Source organism: Drosophila grimshawi, unplaced genomic scaffold, assembly GCF_018153295.1.
Source record: "Drosophila grimshawi isolate 15287-2541.00 unplaced genomic scaffold, ASM1815329v1 contig_311, whole genome shotgun sequence".
In the NCBI taxonomy this organism is placed as follows: domain Eukaryota; kingdom Metazoa; phylum Arthropoda; class Insecta; order Diptera; family Drosophilidae; genus Drosophila; species Drosophila grimshawi.
Genome location: NW_025063098.1, coordinates 28468269 through 28490278, shown reverse-complemented (window position 1 = coordinate 28490278; position 22010 = coordinate 28468269). Strand labels below are relative to the sequence as shown.

At 41.6% G+C, this 22010-nt stretch overlaps 7 protein-coding genes across 11 annotated transcripts; 3 read left to right on the top strand and 4 right to left on the bottom strand.

Moving 5' to 3' along the window:
* Positions 1–70: 70 nt before the first annotated feature.
* Positions 71–2283, bottom strand: LOC6569594 (bifunctional purine biosynthesis protein ATIC). Its single transcript, XM_001995977.2, has 5 exons — positions 2210–2283; positions 1075–2147; positions 573–1006; positions 386–512; positions 71–323 (listed from the first exon to the last, which is right to left on the bottom strand). The coding sequence occupies exons 1-5, from the start codon at positions 2226–2228 to the stop codon at positions 204–206; spliced, it is 1773 nt and encodes a 590-aa protein (XP_001996013.1). The 5' UTR covers positions 2229–2283; the 3' UTR covers positions 71–203.
* LOC6569595 (tRNA dimethylallyltransferase) lies at positions 2266–4249 on the bottom strand. Its single transcript, XM_001995978.3, has 2 exons — positions 2693–4249; positions 2266–2283 (listed from the first exon to the last, which is right to left on the bottom strand). Exon 1 carries the CDS (start codon positions 4105–4107, stop codon positions 2722–2724), a length of 1386 nt encoding a protein of 461 aa, XP_001996014.1. The 5' UTR covers positions 4108–4249; the 3' UTR covers positions 2266–2283; positions 2693–2721.
* A 401-nt stretch (positions 4250–4650) lies between these two features.
* On the top strand, positions 4651–6876 carry LOC6569596 (1,5-anhydro-D-fructose reductase). The gene is made up of 4 exons (XM_001995979.2): positions 4651–4889; positions 5687–5867; positions 5990–6677; positions 6742–6876. Exons 1-4 carry the CDS (start codon positions 4818–4820, stop codon positions 6788–6790), a joined length of 990 nt encoding a protein of 329 aa, XP_001996015.1. The 5' UTR covers positions 4651–4817; the 3' UTR covers positions 6791–6876.
* LOC6569853 (transmembrane protein 245) lies at positions 6807–12208 on the bottom strand. 5 transcript variants are annotated; one of them, XM_032741569.2, is made up of 9 exons: positions 12052–12207; positions 11402–11950; positions 10722–11327; positions 9944–10484; positions 9492–9694; positions 8692–9101; positions 8479–8634; positions 8119–8148; positions 6807–7207 (listed from the first exon to the last, which is right to left on the bottom strand). In XM_032741569.2, the coding sequence occupies exons 2-9, from the start codon at positions 11924–11926 to the stop codon at positions 7006–7008; spliced, it is 2673 nt and encodes an 890-aa protein (XP_032597460.1). In that variant the 5' UTR covers positions 11927–11950; positions 12052–12207; the 3' UTR covers positions 6807–7005. The 5 variants fall into 5 exon arrangements, with proteins under 5 accessions (XP_032597460.1, XP_001996016.2, XP_032597461.1 ...); XM_001995980.3 differs by having other exon boundaries at positions 9492–9682; XM_032741570.2 differs by having other exon boundaries at positions 9492–9670.
* A 225-nt stretch (positions 12209–12433) lies between these two features.
* On the top strand, positions 12434–13311 carry LOC116805990. The gene is made up of 4 exons (XM_032741574.1): positions 12434–12552; positions 12607–12734; positions 12807–12899; positions 12974–13311. The coding sequence occupies exons 1-4, from the start codon at positions 12546–12548 to the stop codon at positions 13028–13030; spliced, it is 285 nt and encodes a 94-aa protein (XP_032597465.1). The 5' UTR covers positions 12434–12545; the 3' UTR covers positions 13031–13311.
* Positions 12994–13834, bottom strand: LOC6569854. Its single transcript, XM_001995981.3, has 3 exons — positions 13317–13834; positions 13181–13258; positions 12994–13122 (listed from the first exon to the last, which is right to left on the bottom strand). Exons 1-3 carry the CDS (start codon positions 13767–13769, stop codon positions 12994–12996), a joined length of 660 nt encoding a protein of 219 aa, XP_001996017.1. The 5' UTR covers positions 13770–13834.
* Positions 13835–17250: 3416 nt separating this feature from the next.
* On the top strand, positions 17251–21572 carry LOC6569855 (serine/threonine-protein phosphatase 4 regulatory subunit 3). Its single transcript, XM_032741494.2, has 8 exons — positions 17251–17605; positions 17673–18611; positions 18688–18865; positions 19040–19295; positions 19355–19627; positions 19705–19838; positions 20011–21029; positions 21096–21572. Exons 1-8 carry the CDS (start codon positions 17306–17308, stop codon positions 21195–21197), a joined length of 3201 nt encoding a protein of 1066 aa, XP_032597385.1. The 5' UTR covers positions 17251–17305; the 3' UTR covers positions 21198–21572.
* The last annotated feature ends 438 nt before the right edge of the window (positions 21573–22010 follow it).

The following is a 22010-nucleotide window of genomic DNA, read 5'->3' as shown; positions in this document are numbered from 1 at the left end:
CCATCAATATCTCCGACATAGAAAGTTTGAGGTTGTGGAATCGAGATTGGCGTAGACAAACATGTAATCCTTTCTGATATAATATATATTTATTTATTGATATTATTATTGTTGCAATTAGGTTTAAGGAATGTTCTTGTTCAGGCAGTTTGAATGTGAATTGAGCTCATAAATTCCGCGGTTTCCAAGGTTTAAAGGTGAGTTTAATGATGGAACAAACGGAGATCGGTGTGAGCCATTATAATGCCATGTTCATCACAGGCAGCAATGACGCCTGCATCATTAGTGGAGCCCGATGGACTGGCGATGTAAGAGACGCCACTCTGCAGAAACAATTAGTTAAAGTTATACATTTTATTAGGCGACATAAGCTAAATTTACTCACCAATCTGGCGCGATCAATATTGTCCCGGAAGGGGAAGAAGGCATCCGATCCCAGGGCCACACCACTCAACTGTTGCAGCCAGTCAAGTTTCTGTTGCTCCGTCAGCTGCTCAGGCGCCTTATCGAACCTGTAGAGGATTGAATCATGTTAGGAATATTTATATAGGTTCAAAATTGAATCCACTTACATGCCCTTAAGCTGTGTTAGGGGCATATCCTTGCCCACAGTGCCATTCACATAGTTGTCAATTGCATTTGAGATTTCGGCACGCTTGACGCCCGCCTTGAATTTCATACCAGCCACGTTGGGATGCTGCCTCAACCACCAGTTGTCAGCTTTCTCGCCAGCCAGGCGTGTGCAATGGATACGCGACTGTTGTCCGGCTCCAATGCCAATGACTTGACCATCACGGGCATAGCAAACAGAATTACTTTGCGTATACTTCAAGGCAATGGTGGCCACAATCAGATCACGAACAGCGGATTCAGGCAACGGCCTCTGCTTGCTGACCACATTTGCGAAGAGCTTGGCATCGATAATGGCATCGTTGCGCTTCTGCTCCAGTGTCAAGCCAAAAATAGTTTTGCGTTCAACAGCGCTGGGCTCATAGCTGGGATCCATCTGCAAATGTAGATGTAATTTATATTAGTAAGTTAATCAGTTATATAAATATATATCTATCAAGTCACCTGCAGAATACAGTAGCTGCCTTTCTTCTTTTTCTTGAGTATCTCCAAAGCCTCCGGTTCATAGCCAGCCGCAATGATGCCATCGGAGACCTCACGTGCGATAATCCTGGCCGTGATCACATCACACACATCGGAGAGTGCAACGAAGTCACCAAAGGAACTCATGCGATCCGCCCCACGTGCTCTGGCATATGCTGTGGCCATGGGCGTCAACTGTTCGTAGAGATCATCGACCATGCAGAGCTTGGCCTGTGCGGGACTGAGTGCCACGCCCACAGCAGCGCCAGCAGGTGAGACATGCTTAAAACTGGTAGCCGCTGGCAATTTCAAAGCTTGCTTCAACTCTCTAACCAATTGCCAGCCATTGAGTGCATCGCACAGATTAATAAAACCAGGTGAAGCATTCAGCACGGTCAGTGGCAGCTGAGCTAACCGAGTGTAGAGTTGAGCCGGTTTCTGGTGAGGATTCATGCCATAGCGAAGCGTTAGCTGTGACGAAGCAGCGCTATATTGCTTTCGGAAATAATCGGAGATGGCATCATCATAGCTAGCCGTATGAGTAAAAGCCTTGAGGGCCAAAGCCTGTCGTGTCTCCAGTGTGGTGTCACCATTTGCGGCAAGCTCTTCCAGCACTTTGAGGTAGTCAACAGCCTCACAGATGACAGTGACGCGCTGATGATTTTTGGCAGCGGCACGCAACAAAGTCACGCCACCAATATCAATATTCTCGACGGCATCAGCCAGGGTGACATCCGGCTTGGCAATGGTGCTGGCAAAGGGATACAGATTGCAGACGACCAGCTGAATAAGATCATAATGCTGTTGCTGCATATCAGCCAGATCGCTCTTAGTGGTGCGCGACAAGATGCCCGCATGGACAGCTGGATGTAAAGTCTTGACACGACCACCCAACATTTCGGGTGCACCCGTTATATCAGAGACATCCTGTACGGTAAGTCCTGCGCCACGCAGAGCCGTTGCAGTGCCACCACTAGCAACTAGCTGAAAGCCAAGGACCTGCAGCTGGTTGCCCAGATCTAACAGGCCTGTTTTGTCCGAGACGCTGAGAAGTGCTGCAAATGAGATATAAATGAGAAATTGAGGAACCGAATAATTAATATACACATCAACATACCTATTTTCTTGGTTGCCATCGTTGCTGATCCTTTGAGTTCGTATTGCCGTTTTGCGTACGTTTCACTTCGAAGACTGAAATGCAAATGAAAGATGAAATGATTTCAGTTTGTCGGACGTAGGCTGCATTTGCACAAACATGTTTTCGCTTTTTCGCTAGGCAACGACCTCTGTGGGCTGCAATTTCACAGATAGCTGATACCTCTGCTGATCGCAACTCCCGGCCCCAGAGAAACGTCATTTGATACGCTTGCATCAGCCAATAAATAAAAATTGCAATAATTTTTAATGTGCCGCACATTAAATACCCTTGCAAAACATTGATAGTAGGATGTTAAGAGTTGTTCATAGACTAATAATGAATCATGAATATATGTAAATACATACAGACGCTGTACACTTCATGACATACTTAAAATACCCTCTCCACTCTCTGTATAGAAAGCGACAACTCAGTTTTTGTAGACGTAAATAGATTTATTACTAGATTTCTGTCTGATTGTGTCTCTCAATTTACAGCGCCTTATCAGACAACGGCTCAGAGGCAGTTGTTGCTGCCGTCGTTGTTGCTGCATCTTTTCCTGCCGCTTGCCTCTCCTTGCGTCGCTGCGACTCCCGTCGACGTTTGTGTTTGTTCGACTTGAGATGCAGGTTCCATTGATATTCCCCAATGAAGAGTCGCTCGCAGATGGCACAAAAGTTGCTCGTCTCCTCGTCAAGATCGGCGCCTGGATGCACACGCTTAGCCATGGGCTCCAACTCACAGATTTGCTCCTGGCGATAGCTACCGATGATGCACTCGGCACGCTTATAGACGCAATCGTGCCACTTGCTCACATCACTTGTGTCCAGCTCGTAAAGATCGGGCACTTGTCGATCCTTGCTGGCGAGGAATCGATTGTTGATCCACTTCAGCTGCTTCTTGGAGTAGCGACGCGTCACAAGCTTCAGTTCGTCACAACAGCTGCGTAGCAGTTGTAGGCTGGCAGCCAACTGCACTGATTCGCTGCTCTCGATGATTAGCAGCTGCTCGTTGCTGGGCAGCTGGTAGTTGTTAGCGCTTAGATACGCCTCCACACTAGCATCCTGCTGATCGTCATATTTTGTCAGATACGGCACAAACTCCTTGTAGCCAATGGTCTGCAGCACACCCTTTGTGAATGCTTGCTGCGTGGCAGCCGCATTGGAATTGTGAAAGTGGCGCAGCTCCTGCAGCAGTCCCTGATGCAGCATACCATCCACACGCTTGTCCAGTCGCTCATTGAGCACATCCTGCCGGCAGCGCAGCCAGAGCAGGATGGTATGTGGATAGCGCAGGGGACCACCCAAGCGATTGCCACCTGGCTGCTGGCGCTGCTTAGCCAATTTGGTTGTCAGAGTTTGCCCCGTGCTCTGATAGACTTCAATGGCTCGTTGAATTTTCCGGCGATTATTTGGATGAATGCGATTCGCACTACTCGGATCGATTTTGGTTAAATGCTGATGCAGCTCAGCAGTGCTCAGTTCGTGTGTTGAGTTTGTATCATCTGCGGTCTGCTCATCCTTGGTGTTTACCAGTATATCCCAGAGCAGGGATTCGATGTAGTAATTGGTGCCGCCAACAACAATTGGTGGCTTCGATTTGGCCAACAGTTGTTCGACAATTGGCAACGCTGCATTGCGAAAATGGGTGACAGTGAAAGGCTCCGCTGGTGTTGCCACATCCAGCAGATGATGCCGGGCTCTCGATTGCTCTTCTTTGGTCGCCTTCGCTGTGGCAATATACAAATTTGTATAAACTTGCATGGAATCTGCGCTAATTATCTCGCCGCCAAAGCGTTCGGCTAGCTCCAGCGATAGTTTCGTTTTGCCCGTGCCTGTAGAGCCCAATATCACTATTAATGGCACCTTTCGCAACATTTTTTTATTTAATTTCACATCCAATTTATCCACAAGTGTTTTTGCGGAAATTTACAGCGCAATGAGTGAGAGAGAGAGAGAGGGAGAGGCGCATGCTCTCACATTTCCGCGCACGTGTACTTAAACCACTTGTTGATCCGTTATAAAAAAGTACACAAATACTTAAACTAAAAGTAAGAATAAATCACAGCTAGTGTTTAATTATGATGATGTACCTAAAACCAATCAACTTTTATTAATATGTTAATAAACTTACAAGCTATTTGCGCGGAAATGTTCTTATATCGATACTTATTAGTTCAGCCTATCGATACTTCAGTCGGCACTAATGAACACTGCATTGTGGAGTAAAATCTAATAATTATTGTCACAACATCGCAAGCAATTCTTATTCGATGTGCTCTAATTAATATTTAACTTTGAAAACACCGGACAGACCGAAAGTATTAACTTATATTTTACTGCACATTGCAACAAAGCTACATTTGTTTCTCAAAATTAGTCAAAGTAGCCCATCGTACAGCACTCAAGAAGCTTTGAAAGCTTTATCAATTGCCGGCATAGCAGTGCGTTCAGTGAGTTCAGTGCGCTCATTCTCTTTGAGATATTCAGTTCGAGAGGTTGTGTCGCTGCTGCTGTTACAATCTATTTAATATCTCCAAGCAAAACTCAACAAGTGAATTTATAAGTTAAAGTTGTTTGTATAAAAAATGGCATGCACAAAGTTCTTGACGCTCAACAATGGCGAGAAAATGCCCGTCATTGGCATTGGCACTTGGCAGGTAATGATTGAACAAATATTTTATTCCAAGAGATATGATTAAAATATTCTAAACATGATAAAAATAGACTTAAATGAAAATTATTTTGACAACAGGAACAGCGAATATGTCACGTCATTTAGTACTTTTTTAATCAGTCTTTTGGAATGGGTTATTTGCTCAGGGAAGTTGCATTTATTTCTTTTTAGATTTTTTGATTTTTGTAACGGGCGAACCGGTTCTCGAGCTTGTGTAAATAAATCGACCTTTGTGGGGCACAAGTACGATAAATCGGCTTTCTCCAAATATTGTACAGACAAACGGCAGCATTGTGCGTAATTAAAGCTGCATCCACATCAGAGGCACAACTATCTTTACGACTGAAAAAAAAACATATTAATTTTACAATCTTTTCAAATGTTCATTTTTAATGTATTGTTTAATATTCCACTCAATATATATCTATATCTTTTTTTTAAACCTGAAAAGAAAAGTGCCAAAATTAGTGAATAAATACTTTTGCCACTGAGAAATCGTTTATTAATGTCAAATTTTCATAACATTTAGATAATATTGTTATAAGTTTTTCATTAATGTTCCTCCTCTTTCATAAAATGCAGTTTTTATTTAAATTTTTGGGTAAGTTTTAATAAGTTGAAAATGGTGGTTAAAATAATGTTTTTCTTTCTTGCTCACTTAATCTTTCCATAAACTTACAAATTTCAAAATAGCACCTTTGAAAATTGGTACTATTATTATTATCAGAACTGTAAATGCATACTTAATAAACCGCAATCTCCACATTAAACGTTGAACAGGCTTCGGATGAGGAAATCGAGACTGCAGTAGATCTGGCCTTGGAGGCGGGCTATCGTCATATCGACACGGCTCCCGTCTATGGCAATGAGAAGGCAATTGGACGTGTTCTCAAGCGCTGGCTGGATGAGGGCAAGGTTAAACGGGAGGACTTGTATATTGTGACCAAATTGCCACCCATCGGTAAGATCTCATTTATTATTTATAAAAAAAATTTGACAGTTGGTTGTTTTTTTTGGATAACCTTTTAACCTTTGAGTCCATGAATGAAGCATAAAATTATAGTTTAAAATTAACTTTGATAGCCAACCGTCCGCACGAAGTGGAGCCTACAATTAGGGCATCGCTGTCGGACTTACAGCTGGATTATGTGGACATGTATTTAATTCACACGCCATTCACCGTCTTTATTAATGAGGATGGGAGTTTTCAGTTTGACGCCGAAGGTCGCGTTAAGGTTGACAAGTCGACAAATCATATCGCCACCTGGGCAGAAATGGAGAAACTTGTGGAATCGGGCCTGGCCAAATCCATTGGGGTTTCCAACTTTAGCAAGGAACAAGTGGCGCGCCTCTTGAACAACTGCAAAATTCGTCCGGCCAACAATCAGATCGAACATCATGTTTATCTGCAACAACGTGATCTGGTCGACTATTGCAAGGCGGAGAATGTGGCAATTACGGCGTATTCGCCACTTGGCTCCAAGGGCATTGCCAAGTTCAATGAGGCGGCCGGTTTGGTCCGTGAGCTGCCCGATCTGATGGACATAGAGGAGGTCAAAGAAATTGCCACGGCTCACGGCAAGACCCCAGCCCAAGTGCTGCTGCGCTGGATCATCGACAATGACTTGGTGGCCATTCCAAAGAGTACAAATGCCGTACGCTTGAAGCAGAATCTGGATGTCTTTGACTTTGAGCTGAGCGCTGAGGAGGTGGAGAAACTCTCCGCCATGGACAAAAACATTCGCATTTGTGACTTTTCCTTCTTTCGCGGGTAAGCAATCGAGTAACTTCACTTCAAGTAATCCCATTCGCAACTAAATCCTCATTTCTTGCAGTGTCGAACAGCATCCAGAATTCACCTTCAAAAATCAATTCACCGACTAAGTACAAACAGTTGCACTTAGTTCAAGCACAATCGGGTTTTTTTTTATTTTGATTTCCTAACAGAATAAATAATGCAGAACATCTAAGAATTGTTATTACAAAAATAATCCATCATATTTTGCAGTATCGAATCTTTTTCAATAGCCAATGCTATCATATTTATATACTTTAACTTTATATTTGATTTGATTTGCGTGCAATAAAAAAAGAGAAGCTCAAGAATTTGTACTGGTTTTCAGTGAATCCAACGGCTGCAGCATTCTGGTTATAATTTTCATAACGACCGGTTTTCCCTGTCGTTTTCCACTGGATCGGGGCGTGGCTTCCGCCAGAGCAACAACCTTTTCGGTATTTTCCCTCTCGGTTTTATTATCGCTTAAGCTTACGCTTTGTTCGTTTGTGACAAATAATTTTTCACTGAAATTTGAACTTTGGTATTATCTGTTCTGAATCAGAGTTTTATTTGTTAGTACATATTAACATACAAATATTTGCAACAAAATTTAAGTGCATGCATTTTCTACTTAAAGCAGACAATACACGGGCATAGCTTTGTATGTATGCGTATTTGTGTGTCCGTCGAGAAATATTGATTTTGACATGTCGAGACAATGATCGGTCAGCAGTTAAACCAGTCAGTCGGCCAACAGTTAAACCTGCCAGTTTACGAAAGGTTATAACCCTTATGACCTAGCAGAAAAAGTTCCAATATGTATTGTCTGCTTAGTGGTTTAAGTCCACCTTTTCTTTCTCTTCCTCATTATCACTTTTTACAAAAACATTAAGCAATAATATACTATAACTAGAAAGCCAACTTCAGGCAGTAAAAAAATTTATATACCCTCGATAAACGTTTCTTGAACATTTACAATTTTTAGAATGCTTCCTATTTCAAATTATATGCAATTACTTTTAAGACTAGTTAGGAATAGTTATTCTTCCCTGACGGACTTAAGAACCTGATTATTATAGTAAATACAATTGATATAAAATCTTGTCGAGGGTATATAAACCAAATAAAATATTAGTAAAATCAATAAGCTTCAACACACACAGCTTTTGTAGACGGAATAAATGACTTGCACAATTAAAAAAAAAAAAAACAGAAATCAGTTAACAAATCTACGAAACGAACATTAAAACATTTAAAAATATGTATATAAACTGGAAAAAATTTGCTTAGCATTGCTAAAGTGACATTCATTAGTAGGTACAATCAGCTCAGTAACTTGGCCATTAGGATTGTTAGATTTGCAATTCGAGTATTAGGAGAAATTCGTTGTTGTTTTTAGCCATTCCATTAACGGCATGCAGCAGATCCGACTCACGTGGTGCGCGTCTCCTCATCCGAACTGCGCCTGCAAAATAACAAAGTTTGTCTTAAATACTTTGTTGCATTTAAATATGTACACCTATACTAAACCATAAACAAAAGCTTAATCGTACAAACCAGGGACCGAATCTAAGCGTTATTGATTAAACTAAAAAAACATAATTCTTAATTTTTAAAGTTATCCGTTTCGGTATCTGTGTAACAGAAAAATGTTTAAAACACATAAAAAAGACTTACTCTTAGTCTTCAGCCGCAGAGGTTTCTTTTTTTTTTGATAAAAACAGAATGTTCACAATTTGCATGCAAAATGAAAAATCACAGCGGCGAGTGGAGTAATTAGTGACTCCAAACGTACCTGGGCTCCTCCTGATTATTGCGCATGGCCAAGGTGGCCACTTCGAAGAGGCCAATGAAGAAACAGAGCATTAGTGGCCCAAATATGGCACCCTGCCAACCAATCCAATACATGCCGCCAGCGATGGCCAGCCCATTGAGATATGGATGTCCGCCACTAAAAATATATATATAATTTTAAAAGTAGTTCACAATTGAATCTAATACAACTTACCCCTTTAGATCCGCATAGATGGCCGTCTCAAAGGACGAGGGCACAAAGAATTGTAAGAGGAAGAGTATCAGGCCCGCATAGAAACGATCCTGAGCCAGCCACAGCTCCAGGAAGGCGGGCACCGCACACCAATAGCTGCCCAAAAAGGGAGCCGCTGCGAGCAGAGCAGCCAATGCAGAGGGCAGGAAGACAATGCGTGCTCCGAACACCGTATGCACCAGCCATGTGAAGAGGCCCGTAAATGTGGAGCACTTGAACATGGAGACGAGCACCACCGTAATGGAATTCTCCAAGGCATCAGCCACCTTGATGCCGGACGCAGAGTAACCCATATATTTGGTTATCTGCATCGGCGCATATTTCTCCTGGCTAGCCGTGAGCAGATAGAACAAAGCGGTGAAGAACACGATCTGAAGTGGGTAAATAGAAGAGATGTATATGAGATGATATTTCTATGTATATTGTTACTAACTGGAATGAATCGACTTGGTGTGGGCCTACTCAATTTGTGTTTATATATATATTTTTTATTCAATTATTCTTTATTCTATTTCAAAAGTAATAAATTTAAATTCATTCTGACGAAACTTTAAATCATATATAAGATGCATTTAAATGTAGAAATATTCTTATATCTGAGAACTAGAATATGATGCAGACAGTGCAAAAAGATAGACAGACAGACAGACGGAATTTAGTAGATCTTTCCGGTGCCAAACGATACCAGGTGTTCAGGGTATAAGCACCACAATATAAATTCTCAATCAACCGTAATTATCGATATTCAATTCAGTTCTTACCATATCCAAAATGAACTCAATGCATGCCTGTCCGCCCGACAGCAGCAATGAGAGAATTTCGCCTGTAACGCCCATGATGACGGAGATATTGGTGCGTATGATGTGCCAAAGGGATTCGGCTACTTCGAGGATTGTCTGCGTATTGCTCTGCGCCCAGCCAATGATGCCCTGTTTTGCCACTAAAACTAGCTCTTTAAAATGTCCTTTGTTAAAATAAAATCGTTTGTTAGCCCAAGCAAATGCAATGAGTTATTTCTTTGACGCATACGAAAATCAAACAAGATGTGGGATTAGGCAAAACCAAAAAAAAAATAAATCAATATGCGAGTTAGAAGCTCAAAAAGAACTAAATAAAAATCAATAAATAGCTCAAAACATACAACAACGAAAAACACGTTGGACAAATGAAAGAAATCGAAAGTATAAAAACCAAAACCGGTATTAAAACTTACCTGGATTATCGACAATTTCACCAAAGGTGCTCTTCAGGGCATCTGTGGGTACTCGTGGACCATATGAAGTGCCCGCCTTATTGAAATCAATCCAATACTGGATGAGCCTGTCCCAGACATCGAGAATTTGCTCCTTCAGCTTGGTCGCATGCACTTTGTCCGCATCCACGAGCCAATCATCAATGTAGGTCTCAATCTTACGTCGTCCATAATGGTGCGCATTATCAAGCGCATCATCAATGGACGCTTGTATATTGGCGGGCAAAATATCAATTAGCTCAGGACGATCGGTGATTGTCTTGTTAATTAGATCTTTGCCCAAATACGCGACCTCGATTGTCTCTGAATAGATGTTGACACAAAAGAAAACACTCAGAAACACAATAATTAACAGCATGAGTATAATCATTATAATGGACGTGACCGACTCCACAGATGACTTCAGCGAATCTCGCACAATGCTATTGACCTTGTAGTTCAGTTCGAGGACACCAGGGAGGCACAGCGGTAACACTGCCGAATGATGTTCCAAAGCCCAAGACTGCAAAATGATGAAAGTTAATAAATTTGGAGGATTGAAATGGTCGGAAGTTTATGATCAGTATATAAACTGGATTCCTGATTTACTTCGAAGCATTTCTTTTGTATTTTTATACTCTGGTAAATCGAGTGTCATATAAACATATCGAGTTAATCAAATACGTATCAAATTTATAAGATCGACCCTGACATCTATTACCAGTCTCCCAACAAAGTCTAAGATGATAAATTTACTTACTCTCAATGCCTGATATCCATCGTTAATTTTGCCGTAAACAAACTGAGTAATTCCCGTATAGCTGCCGAGTTTATACAGTAAATGGAGCAGCACTGGAACCGCTGCCAATATGAACATCCAAATGTTGCGATACAGAAATGTGCCCAGACAGGCATAGAACAACAGTTTGAAATAGGTATCGCTCTGATGAGCGTCCGCCTCCTCGGCCGGCTTGTCATCGAATGTGTCCTCTGAGCCGAGAGTGTCACTCAACGATATGTCCTCCACGTCCGATTGCAGTCCGCTTGGATCGCCACCAGCTTTGCGACAGATGCTCAGATTACTCAGCGATTTCTCAAAAGCATTCTTGTCGAACAATTTGTACACACGATCCATATAGGAGCTAGTGTCATGGTCATCGCTCGTCTGTAAATGATACGCCGTTGAGACGCAAACGTAGCCCATCACCAGCAGAAAGACGGGCACTTGAAGAGCGCCCAAAAAGCTGCACAAATAGCCAGCAATGGCTATCCACATAGTTTGGCCAGCGATAACGAAATGCGAGCTATTCTCCGGTTTCCAGAAAAAGTGCACCGAAGACAGGTAGAGAACAATTAAAAGGATGAGCTGTGGAGGAATAAAGAGAGGAAGAGATGAGATGGAGGCCTCACAGAGTCCCTTAATATGATTACAACACTAACCACATAGACATTGAGAAATCCAATGATGCGCACAAACAATCCATGCGAGAAGGTCAACCAAGACCAGAGTGCAAAAAGGAATCCCTTTGGCGCATATAAAACAAGCAGCTTTATGCAAACAGCGACGCCGCAGCCTGCGAGGAGGAGTTGCCAATGCTGGCAGAGCCAATTGATGAGCATGCGTCCGCAGTGTTCGGTGGCTTCCAAAGGAGCTAAACAAATGGCGACAAGCACATTTGAATCGCGGTCCTCCAACCGCTGAAACCAGTTGTTTAACAGCTCGGCCAGCTTGCGCTTGAAGGGATACAAGACTGCGCCCATGAGGAATGCCCAGAGCAGTGGACGCACAAAAGGTCCCAGGATAAAACAGACTGCGACAAAAGCAGCCACGCCCGCTGCAATCAAAAAGTTGTACATCGCAGCGCGAATACTCTCCTGATTCTGGCTGCGCATCCTTAGTAGGCGATTTAGAACGCTATCAAAAGAGCGATCTCGCCGTATGGGAATGGAGTCCGAACGGTTCATGACGAGGTCAGATGATCTGGGAATCTACAATGAATCGCAACAAATTAGTCAAAGGCGTTGGCCATCTGTTTCGGGCACGCCCGTATTTTTGGTGGCAGTATTTTTAGCAAAATGACGAAACTTACAGATATTATTGTTTTAATCTCAAATTGAGGCAATGACAGCTTCTTTGCATTGTAGGGATAGGGTTATGTGTATATTTTCGTGGTTAAGGGCTGAGGTAGGTGCCGGCTTTATAATTTTATAGAATCATTGACAATAATTTCACTTCAACTTGGCACATAAACAATAAACAGACTTGTTTATCTCTATGGGCAAATGACGTCAGCTGATGACGCCGTTGATCGTTATACAACACTAACAAAACATTTAAAAACGAGCCAAAGACAAAAAATAAGTTAAAATTACTTAATGGAACTATTTAACTATTCAAACTTTTATTTATACATTTTCACACAACTTTCTTTTCAATTAGGTTCATAAACAAATACGCCTTTTTTCTATACGCAAATGACGTCAGCTGTTCACGCAGTGCTGTTGTCTGTCCCAGAACATGTCGTTTTACAACACACACAAACATTCGAAAAGAAGACGCCAAGACTGAAAAGAATTAATCACTATGAATAGTGAGTACAAATAAATAAGAAAATTATATGGAAAATATTAATTATTTTGTGTAGAACTAACCCTCCAGCAGGTTCACACTTTGCGGAAAGCTCAGGAGGAATTGAATGACTGCAAGGCCAGTTACTTAAAATTCTACCCAAAATTAGCCAAACATATTTACACCGCGGATCTGAATAATTTGGTGAGTAAATAAGTGTTTTTTTTTTGTATACATGAATATTTAAATGAAATGCCATGCTATATGTATTTGCAGATACGTAGTGAATTCAGCCGACTGGATGTTCAGTTGAATATACCCAAATTGCCCGCACGGAGCGCACAAGAGGAATACACACCGTTGTTACAGGTAAACATAAATATTTATTAACAGTCTTTGGTTTTTTGTTGTTGTATGTGATTAACATTTACTATTTTATATAGGTGGATAGAATGATCGAGCTTTACGATGCAACAGTTGAGGGCTCCTCCCTACTGTGAGTTGGCTGCGATCTATTTGAATTATTATTAAGCCAATAGCCATGTAAAATGCGTTGAATATGCTGCAAACACTCAAAGCAGGGCGAAAGACACTGCAAAAGGATAAAAACATTTGTCAACAGTTGTGGAACGAAAGGTCGCGACACTTACATGGAACATTGGGATAATGGGCCGCTCCTTGAACAAGTTGCCTTTGGTGCGCAATATGAGCATGTATTTTATATCCAACTGTGAATAGATATATTTTAATAAATCTTAAGAATATTTGTGCAGCAGTTAAACGCACATTTTCGATGACTTCATTGAGAACCATGTCATGCAAATGACCCCGTTGCACACAAAGGACCGTTTGCCGGCCAAAAGTGCGAATTGTCTCTGTTTGGAGCGCCATGTCCCAACTGTAAAATAATCGCTCCGAGTGCACCAGGCGAAGAGTGTTGCGAAATATTAATAGAACTACAGCTAAGCACAACAATGCTGGATATAGAATGTGAGCTTGTCTCAGGGTAACGGATCCTTCGCTCCACCTCACAGCAAAGGCAAAATAAACAATCGCCAAGCTAATCATAAATAGAAAACGTTTTAGTTGCGCTCGACACTGCTTGCCGTGCAATCGATTTAGTAGCTGTATGCGGACAACATCATCGCCGTATTTCTGTATGGTCAGCTCCAAATCCTCCTCTTGGCTGCCCTTGTATTTGGCTGATATGCTAAAATATCTGTGCTTTGTCGGTTCCATTATCAATTTGTTTTTAATTGAACAAATAAATAAAATTGACAAACAGCAGCCAACGGCACTAGCTGAAGTTATTTTGCAGCACTGTTCCAAGAAGTGGTCATACTTTTGTTTACATTTTTGTGCATCGATAGATTTGGGCACATCGATTACACTGTATCGATGTATATAAAAAACAATATGGCGTCGCAATAGCACAAAAATCGTCGTCGTCTCGGTTGGAACAGCGTCCGTTCCGCGAAAAAAATTGTAAAATTACAGTTCAACCGCAGCATATGTGGTAAATAAGGTGTTGGAAACAGTAAATATGCGCAAACGCAAATTATATATACTCTGAACGATTGTGTAAAGGCGCAGCCAAACAGCATAAACAAGGAATTGCAACGTGAGTGCATACACAATTTTTTTTTCCGTCAAGATTCAATATTACCCCTCGCGCTTTCGCTTACACCGCTCTTGCCCTCTTGCGGCTTCTCTGTCTCTGAGCGTGTACGTATGTGTGTGCGTGTGCGTTAAGGTGTGCATATGTATTTTCGTGTGTAACTATATTTGATATTCTAATGGACTTCTAAATAGACAATTAGTATTATTATTAAAGACTTGTGAAGCTATGCGACTTTTTTGTAAATTTGCTGGATGTAATTTGTTTTCATTTATGTGGAGTGAAACTTGTACTTTATGCAACAAACGATTGTCGAGTTGAGTTTTTGGTTCTTCTATTTTGTAGTGTGTTGAATTTGGAGGATTTGCCGCTGTTACATGTGGTGGATTTTGCGCTCTCTCAGTGTGTGCATGTGTGTGTGTACGTGACGGTCTCTGTGTGGTTTGCTTGGTGTGTGTTGTGTGTACCCGTTGTTTTTATAAATTTTCCTGTGCGCCTTCAATTTGATTGAAAACGTAAAAAAACCGCAGATAAAATGGTGTTAACGCAAATCAAAACATCTTGCCAAATAATGCATGCGTCATTTAAATTTTGAACGAGACTTCGTTTGTGTGTGTGTAGCGTAAACGGCAATTTTCTTTTGGCATGCTCTTTGTGAGATATACGCTGCAATTTCTTGCAATTCTGTTTTGTGCTTGTCATTCGCAATAATTTAGTGAATGAACACAAAAGAGATGGCCGAAAAACGATGTACTCACTAAAAGGCCGTAATGTGTGTGTGCGTGAGCGTATGTGTGTGTGTGTGTGAGTATTTCGTCAAGAAAATTGAATGTCAAAATCGAATTTTTTTTTCCGCATTCAAGTTTTTCGAAATATGTTTTACGTTTGCACACAATTTACTTTTTGCCCACCCCAAAAAATGTGCATGCGAACCCACGCACACAAACACACACAGATGCACAAATACTTGCAAGCGCGCGTATTCCTTTTTCGTTTTCATTTTCTTCCAGCTTTTTGCGGACCATTCATTATGAGTGAGATCCATCACACACACATCCGCATACATACAATCACATACACACAGATACAGAATCATGGCGCATTGTCACTGTCCTGTGTATATGCTTTTTATTTCATTTTGGTGGGCTTATGCATATTTTTCTTTTTCCTATTCCTGTACAACTATAGTCGGAAGCGCCTCCAGCCTCGCCCCTTTTGTTTGTGTCAACTGCAGACAGCGTCAATATTTTTAATTAGGTTTTTATTGCGAGTGTGTTTGTCTTTTTTTTTTTGACAGCGCTCTCCCGCTCCCAATTTCAATACGACAATGAGCAGTGCTGTCAAACGGCGGACTTAGACTTAATTTGAACTCTGTTGCTGGGCGACAGAAAGTGTTTTTTTCTTGTGAATGTCGTTTGCAGAAGACTTTTTGACCAAATTAAACTTCGCTGTTCTTTGGTGTTCTATTAATGATCCTAGGCGCATATATTTTTAGTTTTGCATTTATTTTTAAGACTTTCATTGAGTTGAGATTGCGTAAACGTGTTTCAATGGCAGCATTTGTTTTTTTTTTTTTAATTTGTGCTTTTGTTTTGATACGCATTCGCTGGTAATGGCGCCCTCGTTCAGAAATCTCTATCACAGATTAGTGCTTTATCAGTGTTTGCAATCGTTGAAATTGTTCACGTTCCTTTACTTAATAAATGAGTGTATGTGTGTGTGCAGCACTATTATTATTTATTGGCCATTTATTTTTGTCACTCTTAATAGAAAACATAATTTTATGTGTGTGCATAAAAATGCATGCACTCGCAAATGGAAACAAGCCTAAATATTTATTCAGCCTTGGCGCCACATGAAACGTTTTAGCGAACTGGCCAAAGGTGAAATTCCACAGTTTCCTCTATCGATGACGTAGACCTTGTCGCTGTATTTTTTGTTCTGTTCTGTTTACACACACACATTTTTTTTACACTTGCTACTCATTGATTTTTGCTGTATAATGCGTACGTCTTACGCTGTAGCAACAGTGTTTGTATATACACATAGTAGATGTATATGTGTGTGTGAGTGTGTGCTTGTGTGAGTTTGATAATCTAATCTTGTCTCCGCAAATTTGGCCCCGCCAGCCGGCAGTCCCCCTCCTCCAAGCCCACCTCCAAAATGCTGCATACATATAAAAACGTACTTGCACTCTCTCGTGCACACGGCTCGCTCTCTCGCTCTCGCTAGTTTGTTCTGACCACTCCGCTCACTTTGTTTGTTTTTGTCGCGCGCGTGTTTGTGCTCGTCGTCGTTGTGGGTCGCTTTGGCGAAAGCGGGATAATAGTTTGCGAATGTGTAGACATCAGAGACATGAGAAAAACATCACACACACACACATAGAAAAACTAACGATGGTGCATTGTGTAGAGATTTTAAATAGTTTTATTATTTTCAGCGACTGTTTGTAAACATTAACTTTTTATCATTTCTTTTTTGGCAAGTACCTTGTGTTGTGTATACATACACAACTGCATATGTATGCTCCCAATATCGAAACGTAGCTTTCACATTTTCATTCATGTTGCTGTTTTGCATCTTCTGTTTTGATACGCATTTATTGTTATCGTCTTTTGTGTGTGTGTGTGTGTGTGTGTGTGTGTGGGGAAAATGTTGTGTATGGGAATTACTCATTATGATTGGAAGACTGCATAGTGTTGTAAAACAATGGAAGAAAAATGTACTCAAAAAAGATATCGATATTGTCAGTGACTCAAATTGATCAAGAATGTAAACAATAATAACTTTGCACGATTCTAATTAGTAAACGTTAATGAGAAATATGTTTAAGGTGCTTATTTTCTTCTAAAATCTGTTCCAGTTTTGTGCGTAGGCCTCAAATCATCGCCTAAAATAATAACATGGATAAACAAGTCAAGCGTAGAGATTAGTCGAATGCTTTGAATTTCAAATTCAATATCCTAATTAAATTGTAATAGTCTATAGTAGACTGGAGGACACCAAGCGCGGCTACAAGCCAAACAATAACAACGACAAAAAGGCACAAATATAAACAACTTGAAAGTGTTGTGCAACAACTAAAAAAAAGAAAGAAAGAAACAATAAGAAAAACCAAAACAAGAAAAGAAGAGGACAACAAAGTTAAAGCCAAACGATGACGACTGACACCCGCCGACGTGTTAAACTGTACGCTTTGAATGCGGAACGGCAATGGGATGATCGTGGAACTGGCCATGTCTCCTCCACATATGTGGAGCGACTCAAGGGCACCTCGCTGCTGGTGCGAGCCGAGTCCGATGGCTCCTTGTTGTTGGAGAGCAAGATTCAGCCGGATACCGCCTATCAGAAGCAACAGGATACGCTGATTGTCTGGTCGGAGGGCGATAATTTTGATTTGGCGCTCAGTTTCCAGGAGAAGGCCGGTTGTGACGAGATATGGGAGAAGATATGTCAGGTTAGTAGCAATTAACTTCTTAAATCTATGAAACGTCCTCATATCTATTGCCTATTGCCGTCTACAGGTACAGGGCAAAGATCCATCAGTGGAGATTACCCAGGACATTGTGGAGGAATCTGAAGATGAACGTTTCGAGGATATGTCGGACACAGCACCGCCCATTGAGTTGCCGCCGTGTGAACTCTCCCGGCTCGAGGATATATCGGAGACAATACAAAGCTGTTTGTCGACGCCGTTGCGCAAGGAGAAGTTGTCCATGGCTCTGGAATCGGAGAACTACATCAAGAAGTTATTGAATCTGTTTCATGTGTGCGAGGATCTCGATAATACAGAGGGATTGCATCATTTATTCGAGATATTTAAGAATATTTTCTTGCTTAATAAGAATGCACTATTCGAGATCATGTTTGCCGACGATACCATTTTCGATGTGGTTGGTTGCCTCGAATACGATCCAAGTGTGGCACAGCCAAAGAAGCATCGACAGTATCTGAAGCAGTGGGCAAAGTTTCGTGAAGCAGTCCCCATCAAGAATCTAGATCTATTGGCCAAAATTCATCAAACATTTCGGGTGCAGTACATACAGGATATTATATTGCCAACGCCATCGGTTTTTGTCGAGGATAATATGTTAAACACGCTGTCGAGTTTTATATTCTTCAACAAAGTTGAGATTGTTACGCTCATCCAGGAGGACGAACGTTTTTTGGTCGATGTTTTCACCCTGCTCACCGATCTCTCAACCAACGATGCCAAGCGACGCGATATTGTCCTCTTTCTGAAGGAGTTTTGCAATTTTGCACAGAATTTGCAGCCGCAGGGCAAGGACTCGTTCTACAAGACGCTCACGTGCCTGGGCATTTTGCAGGCCTTGGAGCTGACGTTGGTCATGAACGACAGCAAGACCAAGTCGGCCTCCATCGATATACTCACGGCCATTGTGGAGTTCTCGCCGCTTGTCGTGCGCAACTACACCCTGAATCAAGCCAATCGACCGGAGGGCGTAAGTTGAATTAATATCTAATTTTGTTTGTTTTTTTGTCTATAGCTGATTTGGTTTTTGATCTGCGTGCATTTAGGATCGTATGTTGCTAAACATTTCCATTGAACAAATGTTGAACGATTCGGAACCGGAGCTGGGCATTGCGGTGCAGTTGATGGGCATCATTAAGATCTTGCTGGAGCCGGAAAATATGCTGACTGAGAAGGGCGATTTTCTTAACTTCTTCTACAAGCACAGCGTCCAAACGCTAGTTGGTAAATAGCGCTTTTCAACTGAACAACTACAAATTGGAATTGTCCAGAAACTATAATTTTAAATGCTATTTATGAAATGATTTTTATAAATATTATTGCTGGATAAGTTCTAATTTACCAAATCCATCCACTGTGTGCAAGAGAATGAATTACATGATTTATTATTTTAAACAGCGCCTCTGATGCTCAATACGATGGGCGATCGTCCTCTGAACGAGGATTACCAGACTGCACAGTTGCTTGGCATTGTGTTGGACATCTTGTCATTTTGCGTCGAACACCATAGCTATCACATTAAGAATTTCTTGTTGCAAAAAGATCTCCTCAAACGAATCCTGGTGCTGATGAAGAGCACACACACGTTCCTTGTACTCGGTGCCCTGCGGTTGCTGCGCAAGATAATTGCACTCAAAGATGAGTTTTACAACAGGTGAGTAGTAATTGTAATAAGTAAATAAATATGTCTAATTAATTATGCATAATTTCCAGACACATTGTCAAGTGCAATCTATTTGCTCCCGTTGTGGATGCCTTTATTCGTAACAATGGTCGCTATAATCTGCTCGAATCGGCCATTTTGGAATTATTTGAGTTTATAAAACTCGAGGATATACGCACATTGTGTGTATACTTTGTGGAAAACTTTAGCAAGATATTTGATGAAATCGAATATGTGCAAACATTTAAATACCTAAAGAACCGTTACGATCAATATCAGGATCGGCTCAAGGATCGCGATAAGTTGGAAAATCGCACCGATGGGTAAAGTATTTCTCAATAACTGCAATGAATCAAATGCATATATAATTCTTTGATTTTGTTATTCAACGCTTTCTCAGAACTCTGCCGAGGATACGAAGTGGTGGACGATTTTGTCGCGATCAACGTCAAATGGAGGAGGAGGAGGAGATGTGGTTCAATGAGGAAGATGACTTTTCCGAGGAAATTGATAGCTACAACAATGTCATAAAAAGTAAGTAAAATAGTACTCAAGGAAGAGCTAGATAAATTACATTTGGAGTAAATACACACATATCTGAACAGGAGATTGGAGCTGGAAATTTAATTAAAAAGAAATAATCTTATTTCCCATTGATTTTCATTGTAAATTGTCACTTTTTGTGTGGAACGCTCTTCCTCCGTAGCCGTCAGCGAAAAGAATGGCCCGCTAACACAGAACCAGTCGCCGCAGCAGAAATCACCGCCGCACAGCACATCACCGCACGGTGGTGGACTGTTGGGCAATTTGAATGCGACGGCGACACCAACTGCCACCTCATCAGTATCAGCTGCCGCACCGGTGGCAAGTGGCAGCAGCAGTCCCGAGCCGTCGTCGTCGTCGTCTGCAGCGGCAGCAGCAGCGAGCAGCATCGATGAGCAGACACAGGCCGCAGTGCAGCTGGCAGCAGCTGCAAATATTGCACTGCAACAACAACAGCAGCAGCAGCATTCATTCCAGCAACAGCAGACGTTGTCCCTGAATAGCACACTTGTTGCAGCAGCAGCTGCTGTTGCCGTCGCCTCCACATCGAATGCGGCTGCTGCGGCGCAGCTGGAAAGCCAACAACAACAACTGCAACAGCAACAGTCTCAACAGCCCGAGATTGCAGAGCTGCAGCAGCAGCTGAGCGCGGTGGTGATGCCACAGACACAGGAGCTTCTGCTATCGGCCACAACAAGCTCATTATTGTCGTCATCGTCATCGTCCTCGTCTTTGTCATCACCAACAGCGTCATCTGCATCGGCAATGGATGTTGCGTCCACGTCCTCATCATCATCAGCATCATCACCATCACCATCAGCAGCAGCAACAACATCATCATCGCCAACATCCGCTGCTGCACTCTGCGATTCGGCGACAGTGGCCGCTGTGGCAGCATCTCAATTTCTAACAACGATTGCAACAGCCATGGCTGCCTCGGTGACGGCGGCAGCTAGCACGCCCAACACCAACAACAACAACTTGACGTCACCGACTGCTGCTGCCGCTGCAGTGTCTTTGCCTGTGCCCATTAACTGTGCCGACAGCGACAGTCAGACACCGCCAGCCGCCACAGATGACAGCGATGCGCTCAAAATCGATGCCGATGGCGATGGCGATAAGGTGGGGGCGACCAGCGTAGATGCGTCAACAGGCAGCGATGCGGATAAGGCGACCAAAAAGGTGAGATATTCATAACAACGAGAATCAACATTACTTCAAATTGTGTGTGTGTCCTTATCTGCTTAGCTGGGACTGGTGGACTATGAGAGCGATTCCGGTGAGGATGATTACGAGGAGGATGATGACTTGGATGGGCCCCAAGCACAAAAGCGCGCGCGTATCGCATAGACAGGAGGAGCGTTCTTTGGCAAACAGCGGCGGCATCAATTATAAGCTAGACTACACCCACACATAGACACACAAACTTCTGTCTCTCACACACACACACACTCACAGCTACACCTACACACACACAAACACACACGAATGTAAGGGTTGGAATAAAGTGGGCGCGACAGCTGGGCAGCACCAACAACAGCAACAACAACAATTTATAAACACGGCAGACAGCGGTACGATATAAGATCGAACAAACAAAGAAAAGAGAAAAAAGAGAGTTAAAATAGAGTTCGGGTGTTTTGCTTGCAAGCAATCAATGTAAGAACAAGCAAAAATCGTAAAATTAATTTTTAGTCTAAACCATTTATTTTAAAGAAAACAGAAAAAAAAACAAAAACAAAAACAAAACAAAACAGAAACCTACAAAGTAAAACAAGAAATTATAAAATCTTACTTTACTAAATTAAAAAAAGAAGAAAAAAACAATATATATATATATATAAATATATATATGTTAAAATGAATATAACTTATAGGGTATAAATATTATATGTGCACACAAAACGAAAAGAAAAAAAAAAACAAATACCAATTGATCAACAACAACAAAAAGAAAGAAAAATACACATTTATTGCCGTTGCAAAAAAGTGTGCGTTGTGTTTTGAGTGCTTAAAAACATAAGCAAGAAACCAAAATAAATCTATATATATATGAATATATATATATATATAACTAAATAAAACTAAACAAAATACCAATAGCAGAAATACAGAAAAGTAAATCAGTGTCTAGATCCGTTAAGCGGGGTGCTTGAGTTGTGT